The sequence below is a fragment of the Manduca sexta genome, chromosome 13 (assembly GCF_014839805.1).
Source record: "Manduca sexta isolate Smith_Timp_Sample1 chromosome 13, JHU_Msex_v1.0, whole genome shotgun sequence".
NCBI classification, from domain to species: Eukaryota; Metazoa; Arthropoda; class Insecta; order Lepidoptera; family Sphingidae; genus Manduca; species Manduca sexta.
The window spans coordinates 1365309-1384983 of NC_051127.1; the positions used below are offsets into that span (position 1 = coordinate 1365309).

A 19675-nucleotide genomic window follows, 5' to 3' on the forward strand; every position below is an offset into this window, starting at 1 on the left:
TGCATTCCCGCCGGTTCTGTGTACTTATGGTATGATCTATTATCTGTTTAAAATAGGTACTAGGTGTGGCGGATTCACATGCGTGAAAGGGTTTTTTGCTACAAAAAGTTTCTAAAATACTGTAGGGATTCATAGACGACTACGACACCAGCGGCATCTATTTAAAATATCAAATTAAAAAGTCCTTTACATCCCATGGGAGCAAATTACCGGGATAAGAATTAGACTATATAATAATCCAGGATATGATTTACCCGTGTGTTAAATTTGATTTAAATGCGTTCAGACATTTCCGCGTTTACTTCTAACGAACATCCAAACATTTTTGCAATCATTTGCATTTATATTCGTAGGAAGTAAGATAAACTTTCAGTCCAATCCTTATAGTCTATAACTACCACATTGGTATTTGATAATATTTAAAAGGCCATCTATTTTGTTTGTCTTATATCGTTAAGTAGTAAGCTTTGGGTTTAAGATTTGATCTGATCAAAAATAGCGTTGGTTACGGTGACCGAAACAAAGCAATCTCATTGGTTATTTCAAGCACTAAATGCACCCACCATATTCTTTCCACGCGATGCAAACGCATTAACTTGTAGACATTTGTTTTTTACCGGACAATGGACATTGGAAATAAATCAACAGCCATATATCGGAAATGAAAACAAACATCTACCCACGTTTTAGGTCAAGAAAGGATCTAGAAATTTCTGCGGTTCACGTATGTTTAGTAGCTCTGGGTGAGGATAATTATTAGTAGGTACATAGCTTCAATGAGCAATCCCAATTGCCAAATACGTATACGTACCAATAATAAATCAAAATAAGTAATCTGTAAGCATGTTTTTTTTTTTATATTTAAGCAAGCAGTAAGCCATCACTTATATATAGGATAAATTAATATTTAAAGACATATTATGAAGTTAAAAGGACATTAATATGTTATGTGTGCAGTAAGTATACCTCCGCGATTTCTGTTAGATAGTTTTAAGTAATCCTTATACATTATACAATGTTGTCTATATATGTGGTGGATGTTGCAGTCCACTGGCATACGCGATTTTAGCTATGCATCAATGCATAATTTATATCCTTTTCTCAATGATATTCGAAAACTATAGATTCACCACTACCACGCATAATCTAAAAATATTTTATCCCAATACGGTATTTCCCTTTGTTTGCTTTTGTACATTATATGATATGTAGTACAAAAAGGTTCCCCTTCTGTAAAAACTGCATTAAAATTCATTAAGGAAAGAGGCAGTATATATTTTAAATATTACAATGTGCAGGGGTGGTGTGTAGTGGGGATATCGCTTCATCATTTTCTTTTGCACGCATCGTTTCCGATGACGTCACGTGCGCGTATTGCGCCTCTTTTCTTGTTTCTTGACGCTTATCCCTTCTACCGAAATACAAAGGTTTGTAACTAGTTGATTTTTTATCGGGTTTTAACGAATCTTTTTATAAATATTTGATGAAAATAGAGAACAAAAAATGAGCAAATACCTTATTGGGACGATTACATACACTACGCGTGAATGTTAATTATTAGTATTATTTTGTTCGCACTACGCCGTGTCTTGACACATAATGTATGTCAATGTAGTACTGCAAATAAAAATTTATGTGTGCACTGTGCGTACATCACACTTTCTCGTTTAATTTCATAGGGTATGGTATCTATACTCTTTGAATATCGTTACCTCTTCTATGGTCCGTATTTATCTCACTTTTGAGTGGGATCTTAACTAGACATACAAAGTATTGCACTATTTAAGAAACAAAATTTGAACTTTCATTTGAGCGCATGTTGTGAGCCGAGTCGGCGCTGTTTAATAAACGAAGCTTAACTGTCAAAATCCGTCATATGCTGTGAATTTAAATATTATCTGAGTTGGTGTTGATATCTGTTTATTAAATAGCGTCGATCTTAAGATACTGAGATTAATTCGACAGTGTCTTAGCTGATATCGTAATTTAGAGCTAAATAATTACACCTATTAATACGACTCTATATCTATGATGGTGTTGCAGCTCACTGGGTAGTGCACCAATGGAGGCTGTACGAGCGATCGCTGTGCTCGCTGCTGGAGCTGCAGGCGCGCAAGGGCTCGTATTCCATGTGCTGCTCGCCGCGGTACGTGCTCGCACCGGAGTACGCGCCCCACCTCCTGCCCATCCCGCTCACCACACAGCGCGCTTCACCGCCGCCCGCGCATTTGTAGCGATGCGAACATGCGCCGGCACAGGTAAACGATTTAATCCGTGAAGATATATCATACAATGATCATATATGTTGCACTCGACTTCATAGTGAGCACACTAATCATTCGTTGAAATCTAATTTACCTATTTATGGACAGTTAAATCACTTTAGCCTCTAGCCAGACAGGCTTAGGAAATAATGTCGTGACTCTTCTTCCTAGGAAGTTCAAAGTTTCCGTGGTGAATGAATAAGCCGTGGAGATCAGTTTCAGTGAACATTTTTTATAAATACGCGCGTCTGTCATCACTACCTTTAAACGAAAATTCTAAAAATAAAATCCAGTGTGCTTAGAATGTGGCAAAGAAACACCACACAACTCCGTGTCGTTTTATTGTGATTGGTTGAAACTAACAGGTGTCGGACGCATTGGTCTCTCGATCAATCACAAACATGAGAATTAAACGAAATTCGCGCTTTTTTGAGGCTGTATTACAAATGTATCATAACCTAAACGAACATAATTTATGTAGGTACATAAAATGCTAGTTTTCATCAAGTGCAATTTAAATGCTAATAGGATATCTGACACCTCATTCGTGTCCGCGTCCTTAGATTGAAACTTTCCCAAATTATAATATCGTGTTGCTTTACAATAAATCACGGAGTACCGGGATGTATGCCTTTCCGTTGTAATTTATTATTCAGTTTTACCTCGATTACAAATTAACTTGATTAATAATTTATATGCTGTTGAAAAATACAGTAAATTCAGTAATCCGCAGATTTAATCAATTAGTTTGTATATCTTACGTACTTTCCACATGGACTCACACGGCTAAAGCAAAGTAAAGACAAAGGTGGGATAATGAAGTCTTGTCAGTCGATACTCAACCTAGAAGCCATTCCTATTTCCAATCAGGTGTAGTGGAGTCACTCTGCCCATATTACTCTTCGTATATCTATCTTATTAATTATCTAGAGAATATTTGCTGCTGAGACTAAGCATTAAGTATTGGTTCCTACTTAAGGTGGTAGAATGATTTCTTATATTTACGCGAATGTTAGACATTGAAATTAAACTAATTTTTCGGATTCTATCGCGGTTTTTTGTTTTTTATTTTTCTCCCGACGTTTCGAAGACTTTGCAGCCTTCATGGTCACGGGGGGGACTGAGGTGTTGTTCATCCGCAAAGTCAAAGTTACAATATCTACCTACATTTTACAATTATACAACTTTTTAAATTTTTTTAGCTGTTGGTGGTCCGATCTACGCAGAATGAGCTCACAGTGTCTTGAAGTCTGGCAGCCGGTCTTTTGGGTTCCGATTTAATTAAATGTAGAACTGGATCCCAGGCTTGTGCAAGCTTCCAACCATCTTCCCTATTGAAATTAGGATGTTTTTTAATTTCAATAGCCTCGCGAATCATCCTGGGCAGGAATCGGTGTTCTTTGGCGAGGATTTGTGGCTTGTCTAGTCGCAGATAATGATTGGCGCCTCCTTCAGAGTGTTCAGCGACTGCAGACTTCGTCGAGCGTCGGTGTTTCACGTCAGCTATATGTTCTTTTACGCGGGTCCCTATATTTCTTTTTGTTTGCCCGATATAAGAGAGGCCACAGTTGCAATCTATTTTGTATACTCCCGGTTCTTGTAGAGGTATATGACACTTGACAGGTGGTAAAAATTGACTAATCTTCTTAGGCGGCTTAAAATAAGTTTTTATGGAAGCACGCTTCAGGATGTAGCCAATCTTGTCGGTGACTCCTCTTACATATGGTAATACAACCGGAACACGTTCAACTGTGGCTGGTTTCACTCGGTTTCTGTGACGGCGGCGTGGAATTTGGAGCTTGTTGTCTCGCAGTACTTGCTTGACATGTTGCAGCTCAGCGGCCAGGTGTTTCTCGTCACAGATTCCTTGTGCTCTCTGAAACAAAGATTTGCCCACGGTAGCTAACTGTTTTGGATGGTGATGAGATTCACCGTTCAGATATTTATCAGTATGGGTCTGTTTCCGATGCACAGTATGACTTAAGGTCTGATTAGGATTACGGATGATTAAAACATCTAAGAAAGCAAGAGATTTATTCTGTTCTAACTCCATAGTAAATTGGATTTTATTGTTGATGGAGTTGAGGTGATTTAAAAATGCAGTTACTTTATCAGATGGTAAAATTGTGAAAGTATCGTCTACGTACCGTTTATAAAACCTTGGAGTGACCGGGGCTGTACTCAGGGCTGTCTCCTCGAAGTCTTCCATAAATATATCGGCGACTACCGGAGATACAGGGGAGCCCATCGCTACCCCCTCAACTTGTACATAGAACTGATTATTCCACAACATATAGCCAGATGTAAGGCAATGTTGGAGTAGTTCTGCATATTCTACAGGAATGTTATTCTCTGCCAACTTCTTAGATACAATTCTGATGCAATCTTGTACTGGTAAGCTCGTAAAGAGAGACTGGACATCAAAACTGACCATAGTTTCATTGTCAGCTAATTTTAGGTCTTTAATATCGCTGACAAATTGGTATGAATCCTTCACAGACGCTCTAGTGTTTCCTCTAAGTGGTGAAAGCACTTTTGCTACGTGCTGAGCCAATCTGTAGGTTGGTGTGTCGATCTGACTCACAATGGGACGTAACGGAGCATTTAATTTGTGTATTTTCGGTAACCCATACAGTTTAGGCGGTTTTGCACACGAAGGAACGAGTAAGTTTACGTCAAGATTTAACTTATCGGAGTAATCTTTTATTAAAGAGCTAGTAGCCTTTAATACTTTGGTAGTCGGGTCTGTTTTGACTATTTTATAGGTACTTACATCCGATAAAAGTTGTTCCATTTTATTATTGTAGTCTGACGTATCCATTACTACTGTCGCATTTCCTTTATCTGCACGGAGAATGGTAAGGTCCTTCATCGATCGCAAGTTCTTTAAAGCGATATATTCGTGTTTTGGAAGATTTGGTTTCGGCACTTTCTTTTGACGCAAAATTGACGAAATGTCCTGGCGTATCGCCTCCGAATCTTCGTGTTTTAAGTTATTTTTGAAGAGACTATTCTCAACATTGCAAATAATGTCTTCATACGGTATCCTTCGTGGTGTAACAGCAAAATTTAAGCCTTTCGATAAAACCTGAATTGTGTTTTCGTCCAATGATTGTTTTGACAGATTTATTACTGCGCGTTGTCCATGGTTTGCGCGGGAGCTCAGAACAATGACAAGCATAGAAGTAACACTATGACATTTGAGCGTACTCTGTCTTAGACAGCAAGAAATTTAATTGTGTTGCGATCCCTTCTGACATCTTATCGATATCGATAGATGCTTTGTCTATCGGCTATGGTAAATTCACAGACCTGCTAAAATAAACACTTTTCGGTCAGTCAACTACAAACCGTTGCAAATTGCTATTTTAGATAGAGGCTAAAAAAAAGATATCAAAACCCTGATTTGGTATTCAAGTACCAAAACATCATTTCAACATACCAATATCATTCACACAAAAATGGTCTAGCATTTAGATTATTAAATTAAGAAAATGTTAGAAATTTCGGAAGGAATGGAAACCGTTGTAAGTAACAAACAAGAAATCGGCCGGAATTTCGTCTAGGAGAAAGCCAGTACGCCTTCTGTTCTTAGGGATTAAAAGATACCCAAGAGGTGTGATTTGACAAAAGCTACTAAAATGGGACAGTAAAATTAAAACACAGCGGTATCATTCATGTCACATATGTTTGATAACTTATTTCAATGTTAATAAAACTTTGTCGAAATGCTAAGAGCAAACACGGTGCTGTTTTTTCCAATGCCAATTGGGACGAGCTATGGAAACGATCCATTTTTGCCTCATAGCATCATCTGTGGGGAATCTGCAATGAAACACATTGTATGAAACACACTATGAAAATCAGATAGTTTCCTCGACCCCAGCCTTCGCGCACGGTTTCCAAGTGGCTTTTACCACTACACCACCATACATTGAAAGTAAAAGACAATTTATGCAAAATAGTAAACTACAATATACTAACATCTATGTTATCGACAGAATATGCAGCACAACACTATTGACCACGACTACGTAAATTGGTAAAAAATGAAAAATACTTAATAATGACTGGATCGAATGGCCAACAGCAGATTATAATATGACTACAGCATAATAAAGTATAATTAATAACACTTTTGCACTTATATACAGGGTTTAAGCAAATATATTCGATTATTTGTTTACTCACCGATGGAAGCTGATGATTTCAGTTTCATTTTCTTTACGAGAAGAATGAGATTTACACCCCACAATAACGCAGGCCATTGCTTGTTCCTAGGGCTATATATTACCGCTTTATCACTGTGTATTTATTAAAATTAACAACAAAAATATTACAAAACATGTAGCCACTTTTGAAAAGCACGCGCTGAAGTATAACATAACTAAATTGTGTGGGCGCGTTTGTGACATTGTTTGGGATTGGCAAGTTGGAACATTTGACATTTTATTTGCTTTTTTAATTTGGCATCATAAAGAGGACCAAAGGTAACCATTTGGTTATTTTAAAGTGTACGCAAGCCGACCTTAGCAACATAATATTTGTCTCGTTCTTTTCAACGGTTTTGGCCTATTTGAAAAAATAGGATAAGTATATGAGGGTAATTTAGATTCCTTCTATGCTTGTTCTTATTCTGAGCGCGGGAGTGTATCTTATCTATGGTCGCGCGCGTTCCATTCCTACACTCGGTGTTTTTAAGATTATCAACAAATAATTTTGATTGTAATTTATTATATTTTATTATATGTTTGTTTTTGCATTCATTATATTTGGAAGTTTCGCGCTTATTTAAGGTCTCGATGCAATTTTTAAAATCAAATGCTGACAACTCTGTCTTCAATTCATTGGATATAATCTCAACACAATTATTTATGTACTGGAGGTCGGATCGTGTTTCGTGTATGGTAGCTCGTAACAGTTTAGTACTCGCCTGGTTAAGAATTTTAGCGCTCCCTCGTATGTATTTCTTGGGTGATAGCTTGACACACGTAGGGGATGAGATTGTGGTCACGACATCTCTTCAAGAAATTCAATGATGTGCAGAATCTTGCGCGCTTAGTTTTCAAATTCTCCAACCGGCGTATTTTGTTGGCAAGTTCCAGTCCGTACTGGTTTGCATAATGATTTCTTATATTTACGCGAATGTTAGACATTGAAATTAAACTAATTTTTCGGATTCTATCGCGGTTTTTTGTTTTTTATTTTTTCTCCCGACGTTTCGAAGACTTTGCAGCCTTCATGGTCACGGGGGGGACTGAGGTGTTGTTCATCCGCAAAGTCAAAGTTACAATATCTACCTACATTTTACAATTATACAACTTTTTTAAATTTTTAGCTGTTGGTGGTCCGATCTACGCAGAATGAGCTCACAGTGTCTTGAAGTCTGGCAGCCGGTCTTTTGGGTTCCGATTTAATTAAATGTAGAACTGGATCCCAGGCTTGTGCAAGCTTCCAACCATCTTCCCTATTGAAATTAGGATGTTTTTAATTTCAATAGCCTCGCGAATCATCCTGGGCAGGAATCGGTGTTCTTTGGCGAGGATTTGTGGCTTGTCTAGTCGCAGATAATGATTGGCGCCTCCTTCAGAGTGTTCAGCGACTGCAGACTTCGTCGAGCGTCGGTGTTTCACGTCAGCTATATGTTCTTTTACGCGGGTCCCTATATTTCTTTTTGTTTGCCCGATATAAGAGAGGCCACAGTTGCAATCTATTTTGTATACTCCCGGTTCTTGTAGAGGTATATGACACTTGACAGGTGGTAAAAATTGACTAATCTTCTTAGGCGGCTTAAAATAAGTTTTTATGGAAGCACGCTTCAGGATGTAGCCAATCTTGTCGGTGACTCCTCTTACATATGGTAATACAACCGGAACACGTTCAACTGTGGCTGGTTTCACTCGGTTTCTGTGACGGCGGCGTGGAATTTGGAGCTTGTTGTCTCGCAGTACTTGCTTGACATGTTGCAGCTCAGCGGCCAGGTGTTTCTCGTCACAGATTCCTTGTGCTCTCTGAAACAAAGATTTGCCCACGGTAGCTAACTGTTTTGGATGGTGATGAGATTCACCGTTCAGATATTTATCAGTATGGGTCTGTTTCCGATGCACAGTATGACTTAAGGTCTGATTAGGATTACGGATGATTAAAACATCTAAGAAAGCAAGAGATTTATTCTGTTCTAACTCCATAGTAAATTGGATTTTATTGTTGATGGAGTTGAGGTGATTTAAAAATGCAGTTACTTTATTCATGGATATTTCGGCCTTTAAAATTTAATATGACGAAATTTTAAAGGCAGAAATATCCATGATTATTAATTATTTTTACATTTTTCTTTCAACTGCGAGAACTAATCACTAACTAGACGTGAATTTAAATTCTTTACTTGCCAATACTTGTTTAGTTACCCAGATTAAAGCCGAAACAAAATGTATGAAAATGGACCTTGAGCTACCACCTTAATATAACAAAAAAAATTATTAGCCTATAAAGGAGCATTATTCATTATATGCCTTTGAGATACCATATTCTTAAGAATCCAGGGCGTGTAAATTGAGAAATAAACAATATTTTTATAGTAAAATTTAAAAGAATCATCTAGAAAATAATTAAACATTGGGTATCTACCTACAAGTAGAAAAGTAACGACAACTTGTTTTACAGCTATAAATAACTAAAAAATAATGTATTGTACAGTTTTAGCCTATAATGTCACAAAGGGTAAAGGCCCCCACTAAATCTTTCCACAAATCGAAAAAATATATATTAACAGAAAATCATAGAATACAAAAGGCTTTCGCGAGCAGGAACTCACAAGTCAGGATTTTTATTGAAATATATAATTACGCAATACTGTATACGATTAATTACCAACGGCGTCAGTACACGGTGTAATTTGAAAACAAATTACCTGGCGACAGAGCTTCTAGACGCTTTATTTTATTCCTTAGCCACATAATACACGGTAATTAGGCATGTATCATTTGAAGTCTAGGTAATTGTAACATGTGAACTTGTATTTACAGTTAAATACACATTTACAGATGCCTTGTGCCTCCAACAATAATTCTAAGCTACATTGTTTTATGTTTAATTAGCAAAAGAAATAAAATTTTAATTATACTTGTTTTTAGTTTCCGTTAGCAAATTTGCTTACATAGCCATTATTGGATGTTATAAGGGTCATAATATTTTTTTAAGAGAATTTAGTTAATAGTTTAGATGTCTATGTTATAAGTAGTAAACTACAGAATTATCCAAGAAAAAAAAACTATACCGCAATTTTTTGGTGAAAATATTCATTATTTATGGATGATATTTGGCACAATGTTAGCAAACGTAAAGTCGAGTATGTGGGTTCATTTAGTAACGCAATGTAAATATGACCCTGTATAAAATATCTATACAAGGTCAAAAATACGTAGTTCATTATTTGTTATCACTTTGAATAAATAGGTACCCAACATTAGCTTCAGACGTCCATTTTACGCCTCTGCTTGACTTTGACTCAATGTCAAACCGAACTTTAGGGCGCGTGTATAGACTTGTGTTAAGGGAGCCCAGAAATACGCTAGGAAAGTCCTCCAATATCACTTATTTTTCTCAGCTTTCTTTAGCGCAGCTTTGATGGGAACGGACCTTACGGCAGCAGAAATAAATCCGTTAGCCCATGCTTTAAGATTATAGAGTAGTGTCTGATAATAGACCGGCACAGGTCACATCGATTCCTTCCCCCAACATAAGTACCCGCAAATGGTTACGAGCCTATAAGCACTAAACTCTTTCGACTGTCAAACAATAAAATAACACTTCGCTGCAACCGAGGGGCTCTTCGGACCGCAGTTACTGCCTATAAATTGCGAGAAGAATCCCCTACATGTTTTCTATGGGCGATAAATAGTAGGAAATTATGAAAATGGTGTTTAGCTCGTCAAATGCGTTGTTAGTATTTAGTTGGAAGTACTTGAGTACTAGTGTTTAACTAGGTTTTATGATTTATCACCATCGATGTATAGATCATGTAAATGCCATTCAAATGCCTATTAATATGTGATATATTGACGTCCTATAGGAAATATTATAAGAATTGAATATATTAAGGTAGCTTGCAACTATGAATGGTTCATTATGCGTAAATGTTTAATTTTGAACGAGTATCAAGGCGAGAAAGTCCCTTATTACTACCGCCCAGCCTTCGTGGGGGGCGACTGAGCGGTTATGCTGGGGTAACAAAATGGCCTGCTAATCGTAAATTACACATTTTGTTATCTCCAAAATTGGTAACCAGTACATATATAAATAAATAGTAGTAAATTATTTTTGGGTTTTAGTGGTTTTTGGTGGCGGTTTAATCTTTTGTTAAAAGAAAATTTATCTTTAGAGATCATTGGAAAATTTCACTGAAAAAGATGGAATCATGTGATATACACACTATAACATTATAAATGGTTAATCATTGGATTTTAGGGGTTTCATTCATGAAGGATAATGAACATAATATTCTACCGCCAGCTATATGTAAATCTAAACAACCTTTATAAAACTTTAACTATTGATTATAATTAATAATAAGGGATAAAGTTTACAAATATTACGTGTTATTATAACCGCTATTTTATTTAATGCATGTGGTGTATTACATGTTAATCGCTCACTATTACAAGGTCCTATGTCATATTGTTTGTACTAATTATATTATATATGTATCAAATGATTGTATGTTTTTTTTTTCAGTATTTTTTTTTTAATCACTATAGGCGAAGGGATAATCATGACATTGTCTTTCTAATTTTACCAAAATGATTTTTTTTAATCTCATTTTTGTAACATAAGCAATAATTAATATAGGATATTGAATTACTGAGCCAGCTACTTGTAAAATGTCGTTTTATAAATAACAATAAAGAGAAAAGGTATCAAGGTAAGGAACCATCAGTGTACGAATCAACCTCACACTTGGTTTTTGCTATTTATCGATTGTGTGAATTGAACCTTTTAATAGAAGAAATGTATTATTTCCTATAATTTGATGTGCGCCGAGCGAAACGCTACCGTATGCGCGTAACTAGCGAGTTAAATTATAACTAGTTGTCCAACTCGACGGGGCTCGATGTCATTTAGTAATTAGCATTCTCATTACGTTAGAATAGCTCTTGTTTATTGCTAAGTGTGAGCATGAAATTTTATAATTATATATAAGAAACGATTTATGCAATAATAAATGCGTTCCAGTAGTAATCGTTTCTGGATACGAAAATATATTAATATATTATATCGTAGTATATTTTAATTATTAAAAATTATGATGACAATATCATCCTCATGTCCTTAATGAGTTATTTGCTTAACTAACTTTTGTTCGCTACTTCATATAAGTGAAATAGTTTTTTAGGATAAAAGGGCCGCTACATATTTTTATTGGTGTTTGATTTTTAAACAATAATTAATACATTTTTATATAAAGCAAGCGACCGCAACTGAATTCGAATTAAATTTAAAAATGAGAAGAAAATCCGCAACCGCCTAAAGCATACTCACATATAAATTCCTTTGTATAGTATGTACAATTTTTAATCGTTCCCTATAACTATTGTTATATATGGGTACTAATATGAATATAATTTAGTTGAAGACAAAATGATAAAGAGATAGTAACATATCTCGCTGTCGTGGAGTTGACTACCCGCCAACATACGGAGTTCTGAAAGTGTTTGGTGATTTATTCTCGTAGCGCTGGACTACTACTGGTTTTTACAACTTGTTGTAATATAATATGCGTATTTTGAGTATTTTTAAATTCCTTGGTTAATAATTGTTAATAGTTCCTTACAATTTATGATTCAACGTTATTTTACATATAGGTAAAAAGAAACAAAAACATAAATAAGAGTATTAAATAAACTTAGCGAAAAAGGAGTGTCTTCGCTGTATCTCTGCCTATCCCTTCGGTGATAAAGGCTATGTACATGTACATATGTAGTGCCTAGTAACCCCGCATCACATCCGGTAGGTGTGGCGCACAGAGCCTGGCCTATAACCGCTGTACTGTTTGCTAATTGCCTCATTATAACTAGTTGCATTCAACACGTATTAAATTTGATTAAGCAAATATGTGACTAGTATTGCGGAAACTCGACAGATATGGTTTCATGAGGACCTTGGGTTTACTTTTCACTCAGCATAAGTTGAATAGATGACGAAAATTATAATATATGGATTGGTGTTAGAAGTATTAGAGTAATATTAACAAATTGGTTAATTAATGTGTTTATTTTTAATGCAAATAAGATCACTTTGAGCAAAAAATGCTTTGAATAATAAAATAAAATTGTTTTCATATCGTGAGTGATGCAATTCACTAGAGAAATAATGAATAAATTATGCACTTCGATTTTAAAATTACAAGACACAAGACTTTCTTTAAAGAAAATATTGTGAATTTATTTTAATACCAGTAATTTATTGAATATACCTATTATAAACAGAATGATGTCATACCACTTCTGAATAGAAAATTTAATAATGGAACGAGTAACATAATATTCCGATTACGGTGTAACGTTCAAAGAATCGATATTGCAAATCGATTATTTTATGGAAAAAATGGCAAAGCATTGACTGTTTAGTCTTCATTTAGCGACTTCAGGCTGCCGTTTACTTGTGAAGTTAATTGGCTAGAGGAATATCGTCATGCTGCCCTCCGGGGGTTCGAGAAAAGACATTGATAGTGTATAAATACGTTTTTTTTTTCGTAATTTAAACTCGATGAAGGAAACTCGTCGATTTGATAGTTTAATGCCTTGGACATTCCGAATGCGGACTTGTACTACAATGCTCTCTAAATAAAATGCATTATAAAACTGTGTACTGCTTAATACACGTGTCCTTTTTCCAATATATGACAATTATTGGTAATATGCAGTACAAAACTATATACTGCATAGTAGTCTAGTCCTTCCATATCATGACGATTAGATGTTACTTAAATTCAGCATGAAGTTGGATGAAACGTAAACAGATAGGTCAAGTCCTGAATCAACATGACGGCTTATGTGTTTAGAAAGTGTGAAAACTTTTAAGCGAGGTCAGGCCGTTCATGTCGGTAGAGCTACGAGAAACCTAGTACTACATAAGAGCGATCTACTATCTGATACTCAAATAATATTAGTTAATTTTTTACAGTGTTGCCTAACATGGTATTAAAATGTGATCTCTGTTTTAAAAAGGTTAGAGTCGTAATTAGCGTGTAATTCGAAACTAGAAGTTTTTCCAGGGAGAAGCCAAAAGGTATCATAATTTCTTGGAATCAAAGATTAAAATCAACTCGTTATTGTGTAGTAATGTTTGTTACACGTGTAAGTAATTAGGGTTATATTCGCATTGTGTTTACCAAGCATCCCATTTATAATATATATCCGCTTTAAACTTGAGACAACGCCAAAATCATATTATTATGCAGTAAATTAATAATATTTACAGATTAACGTGCATTCCGAATGAGAACATTTCTACCAGCGGATTGGTAGATATCGGGGTAAATAATATGAGCTTACATCTTCATAATTCATTCTCGAAATGTTATTCAAAAGCCTCATTAGCACCTATTCCTTTACTTTGCTGAGCTTGTATTTTGATGTGAAAGGGGGCCATGTTGCAATATGGAGAAAAAATGCAAATTCGAACAGGATATTAACTGCCCAACGCGAGTAAAAATTTAACCAGAGATCACAATTACTGTTACAAATACTATTACAAAACCAAATAGATTGGGGCAATAAATATTTGTTTATAATAGGGTTCTTGACGCCCGAAATCAGCAACTCACAACCCCTTATAATTTGTTGCCGTCACCTTTGAGAGACCGGCATAAAGTATATTCGCGTGCGCATAATAATGTTCTGATTATTTCACGATCACGTTATTAAATCTGACGTCAATCTACATTTAATTGTACATCCGCCTCGCGATCATTCGTATTGACCATACATAACCTCTTTAACCAAAAACATAAACCATAGCATACCTATAACGAAAAATGTGATTTTACCCATAGTTAAACCGGAACATTTCCGAGTTTATTAATTGTAAAAAACAGTGTAATTTCAACTTTTATAACTTTACATATCGGCGATGTCGGCTAACTGCTAAGCTTAGCCGGCGCTACCACTCGTAGGTGGGTAGTAAAACTACCGGCACATCTTCTATCTCACGTTTGGTCGGCAATAAACACGCGTCAGAGCGAGACAGATGCTTTATAGCCCGCTCGCTTTTCGCAACAAAAACTTTTATTGTACACCACTCGTAAATTATACGCAGTCTTAGTGCCGTGGAAAATCTATACGTAGGTCGGTGCGTCTGTGCATGTTATTTTCAGGTATTATAGTAATTTATTCCGAGACAAATTCTACTATAATATTATAGGTGCGAAAGTTTGTGAGGATGTATGTATGTTTGTTCCTCTTTCACGAAAAAACTACTGAACGAATTTGGATGAAACTTTACAGTAATATTGGTTATACATCAGAATAACATATAGGCTACAATTTGTTATGATTTTGTGTAATTTAGTCATTATATAACGATACATATCAAGTAAGTCGGAAAAAAAATTGTCCCGGAAAACTCGTTCACGTGGTAGAAGCCGCGAGCGAAAGCTAGTAATATATATGTTTGTCTCGGAATATAAATATTTGTTGGTGGCAGGATATATTTTATATCCGTCGAGATAGCGACCACCGTACATCAGTTGCGAACGATGAAATTTTTCAAACGATAACCTGAAGCAAAAATAAATACCTCAGTTAAAATATCGAGACCAATTTACAAAAAAAAACTAAGACAAACGTAAATAAACCTTAAAGTGAAGCCGGTAGGAATCGGATTGTATGGACCCTTTGCCACTACCGTTTCAAAGATGTGGTTTCATTCAGTAATGCAATAAAAAGTTAAAATGACCCTGTACAATAACGTGTTTTGGAATATTATTATAAAATCCGATCATTGTGGAAGAATGCTACTACCAACTTTTACTGAGGCTAATGTTCTAATGTTAGCTAAATATCTGATTGAAGTTGTAAAACGTCAAGAAACCATTAAATATAAATTGAAATATTATATTTACGACACTCGTTTATACACGCGTTTATGTTATTACATGAGTAGATAGAGAAAGGCCTTTACGTGTCAAAGTTGGTTACGTCTCGTTTTAGTTTGTACTACTTAATCAAAAACAAATCGTATTATGATGCGAATAGGGCAATACATACCTAGCAATAGTGAATATCGCGTGAGTATTTTTCAAAATAAATGCACGTAACGAAATATATTTTGACGAAATAAAAAAATTATAATGATTAAAATACGCGATTATCTGTCTCCTCTGCCTTTCTTTTGTTTTTTCTAAATACAATCGTTCTATCAAATAATCTATACTTATAATAAATCTGTAGAGAGGTCAATTCTGTACATGAAATATATTTCCAAAATAACTATCAGGGGGTGATTAGGGATCGATACTGATGCCAAAAATGCAATTAGTAAAATTTTTGTCTGTCTGTCTGTCTGTCTGTCTGTCTGTCTGTCTGTCTGTATAACCGTTATAGAAACAAAAACTACTCGACGGATTTTAACGAAACTTGGTACAATTATTTGTCATACTCCTGTGCTGGTTATAGTATACTTTTCATCACGCTACAATTAATAGGAGCAGAGCAGTGAAGGGAAATGTTGGGAAAACGGGAGAAGTTACTCCATTTTTTAAGCTTCCGTCGCGTGTGCAAGCTTAATGGTTAAAGCTACACAAAAATCATGTATGACGGAAATGTTCTCCTTAAAATTATGTAAAAAATATCCCACGACAGCATATGTCTATCTTTTATGGTTGACTCACAATAACACGTGTAATTCCCGATAGCTTAGCAGTTCGAAGCTTTCTCATTATATTTGTCTACTCTTACGTTTATAACACTCTCAGTCATCCCTAATTAAAAAAGTTAACATTATTAAATATTCCATAAAAAGAATCATAGAAATCGGTATAGAAACACCAAAGTTATACATGAAATACGCTAATAATAAGCCATCATGCGTGAATACTGAATCATGCTATAAGGATTATTTTTGTATATATATAAGGTCGCGAACGCACAGGCAGGCGGCTTGCTTGGCACCTAGAGGCTAGCGAATCACCTAGCGAGTAGCTTCGTAAAACGAACATTCTCGAACGTTCGCGACCGGCTCCATTTTTGAAGTCCGAAATCCACGCGGGCGAAGCTGCGAACGGAAGCTAGTATGGAATAAATCTATTAAGAAAAAAAAGCTGATGAGACGGAACGATTCGTAATTACATTTTTTAACAACTAATTCGTAATGTACATTTATCTTGGAAAATATTCGCATACATGAAGGAATAAGCCAAGTAAAGATTGATACATACAATTCAAGTATGCATCGACTTCCATTTAAGTTTAAAGGAGTCTGCCCATTACACCGTTTCGTACTATGACCGTTTTAGGAACGTGCCGGTCAAAAAAATATTCTTTGTATTGAAAACTATGAAACGGACCGATCTTGGGGATAGTTTCTTACTTTTCATGTGAAGTCTCCTAATTCGCACTAAGCCAGCGTGATAGACTAAGTTAAACCCTCTTAGAACTAGAAGAAATCCATGGCAAGCAATCGTATATTTAATATAATACAGGGTTTGGTTAATACTCTACATTTGTGGAGTGTGTTGAAATTTTAACTTTAAACAATAAAACACGTATAAATGTTACACTAACTCCTTAGTACTTTGCGATATCAACAATACAGTTAGTAAGTGTAATACAAGTATTTATCGTAATGATAAGTTCAATTGTTCCCAAACGAGAGTCATAGCGGTGTTTCCGCGTGCCAATGTTTATAGCAAAATAAATTCCATACATTTAATACACTGCCAATGCAACATTTGTGACATTTAAAATTTTATTAACACTATTTAGTGTTTAATTTAATATGTACGCGTATAAATCATCAGTTTTATGGCGTAACAAAATTGTAATCGCATCATGAGGACATTAAAAGTAATGATTCGTTACTTGTGCCATATTGGCATATAACGTTAATTATTTATCCAATGACCTACCACAAGCGGGGACCCATTTTAAAATGGAACACGGGGACGCGACAGTCGTAAAATATTGTAGTGATGTGAACATCAATGTGCCGGTTTATCGATACACGGTTATTATAGGGTAATAGGGGCCTCTTATAACAACATAGAAACAAACGCGCATTATGCAATTACTAAGCTACGTCGATAAAAATATGCGTTTAATTTGTCGCGGTGCCGTCACTCTATAATACACCTAATTCCAGGATATTTTTAATACATAGTTTGCTCGCTTTGATAGAAATAAAGGTAAGCCGTTTCTCTTTGTTGATTTCGTCTACTAATTTGCATGAATAATACACAGTAGTGATTTTGTATTCGATCCTCCATTAAGCCATTAATTTAAACAATTAGCTCTTATGCGCATGCTTTTATATTGTCATTTATAGCATGTGCAATTTGTTGTGAAATGTTACTCAATTATAGCTAAAGAAAAATAGCATATTCCCAAGAACACAAGCGCGTATGCATTGAGGTAATCATTTAACGATTTTATTGTGCTTTATTAACATAAATATGTGATCAACTTGCTAATTTGTAAGCGGTTTGAATCAAAGGTAAAAGGAGATATCATGTGGCGTTGTATTATTGCAGTTTTACGTTACAAATACATGATTATCACTTACAGCAGTTCGATAGAGCTTTGGAAAAATAATCGTTATACCGTGTTCAATGGATCGATTATAATTTCCCTATACCACCCAATGCATTGTAAATTTAATTATTTTGTAACCCTTAAAGAATAGTTTGTGCAATTGATTGGTAAATATTATTTTATTAAAAAAGTGCTACTTACATCGACAAACTGTTGCCAGTGGCGCGTTTACGTCACTGTTGGTTAGACGCGTCGTCTGCGGATCGTAAAACTCTTCGCGCGTAAACGTCACGGTTGACATTGGCTAGCAGATGCAGCGCTGCGCAGCGCTGTGCAGCACTCCTTTGTGCTTGCCCGTCTAGTAACAATATTGATTTACAGCTTACGCGACTCTTTCTTCAAAGTGCAGTATGCCTGTTTGTGCAAAGGTTGACGACCTGCAAAATCGAATAAAAAATCCATCATACTCATATTTGAATTTGGAATACGTCAGTTACATATTATGACAGTTCGTATTAGCGCGCGAACGCCTTCGTAAAAACGGACTGTGAAGCTGTCAAAGGTGTTTGTATAATGCGTGAATTTATGATATCGAATTAATTTGATTGGTGGATGGATTTCAGTGAGATTTGAATATATGAAACCATTTATGAGAAATAGTTAACACGTGAGCACGATTTCATTTTGTACGATATATAATTTTAACTAACTTGGCAATATTAAATATAACATCGTACAAATCTGACACATCATATAAAACTCCAGGATCAGTAAATATGCAAAATATAAATAAACACATTGAGTGGCGTATCTGACAGATGGCATAACTTGTGAACACAATAAAAGACAATAAAAACAGTCGGTAACACGACGTGTTTCAATGCATTATCTCGTTCTGAATTCTAGAAGTTTCCTGGGGTATAACGCATAAAAGCTAGTCAGACATCCATCCAGCGAGCCACGTCTTGGCTCGTAAAACGTACCTAAAATAAGCCATAAAATATTGTCTGAGTATTTAAATTTATCTGCCGCGTTACGGCCAGGTTCGAAGGGAACTTTAGTGACGACTACCATTGTAGAAGCTTAGACCTCGATTTAATATATCGCTCATCTAAATACGTTCAAAATAAATATCGTGTGGATGTTATTGCGTGGGAAAAGACGGTAAGTAACATGATGGCCGATCAAAGGTACGAATGGAGCGAAACACGTTTCGTAAACCACTTGACTCGAAAAATTTTGAAAAATAAATTAACACAATCATAATTACCCATGCAAATATTTGCATAAATGTTGGCAAATTGGTTTTTTGACAGTCCATTGGCGGCTCGATAACAGGCCTGCATAAGCGATTGACCATTATCACACGACGTTTTGCAGTTTTAATTTATATCTTAATTTACAATTGCGAGAGGGGTTCATGTTTACTGCTCAACCGGCTATCACTTTGTGGAGTCATTCCGTACACGTTTTATTGCTAGTGTAGACGCAGCTTTATGACGTTACCCGCTCACCGGCTCAGGTGTCAAATTATAATGGTCATGTTTGATATCCGATGTTGGCGCAATAAATTGTGAAAAGCATTTCCCTTAAGGGTAGTGAAAAATTACAAGAGACCGTAATATTTTGGCTTGTTGATGTAAATTATGTTTCTCTTGATTTAGT

At 35.6% G+C, this 19675-nt stretch overlaps 1 protein-coding gene across 2 annotated transcripts in view; it reads left to right on the top strand.

Moving 5' to 3' along the window:
• Positions 1–19675, top strand: part of LOC115453189 (protein doublesex) — a 186447-nt gene that overhangs the window by 123165 nt on the left and 43607 nt on the right. Inside the window, exon 5 of one of the 2 annotated variants that reach the window (XR_005112268.1) lies at positions 2044–2157. Coding sequence is in view for 1 of the 2 variants with exons in the window: in XM_037438024.1 (XP_037293921.1) it covers positions 2044–2234 (191 nt within the window). In the remaining variant the exon portion in view is untranslated. Of the gene's footprint in view, positions 1–2043; positions 2259–19675 lie in introns of those variants that run through there. The other variant, XM_037438024.1, reaches the window with a different exon arrangement.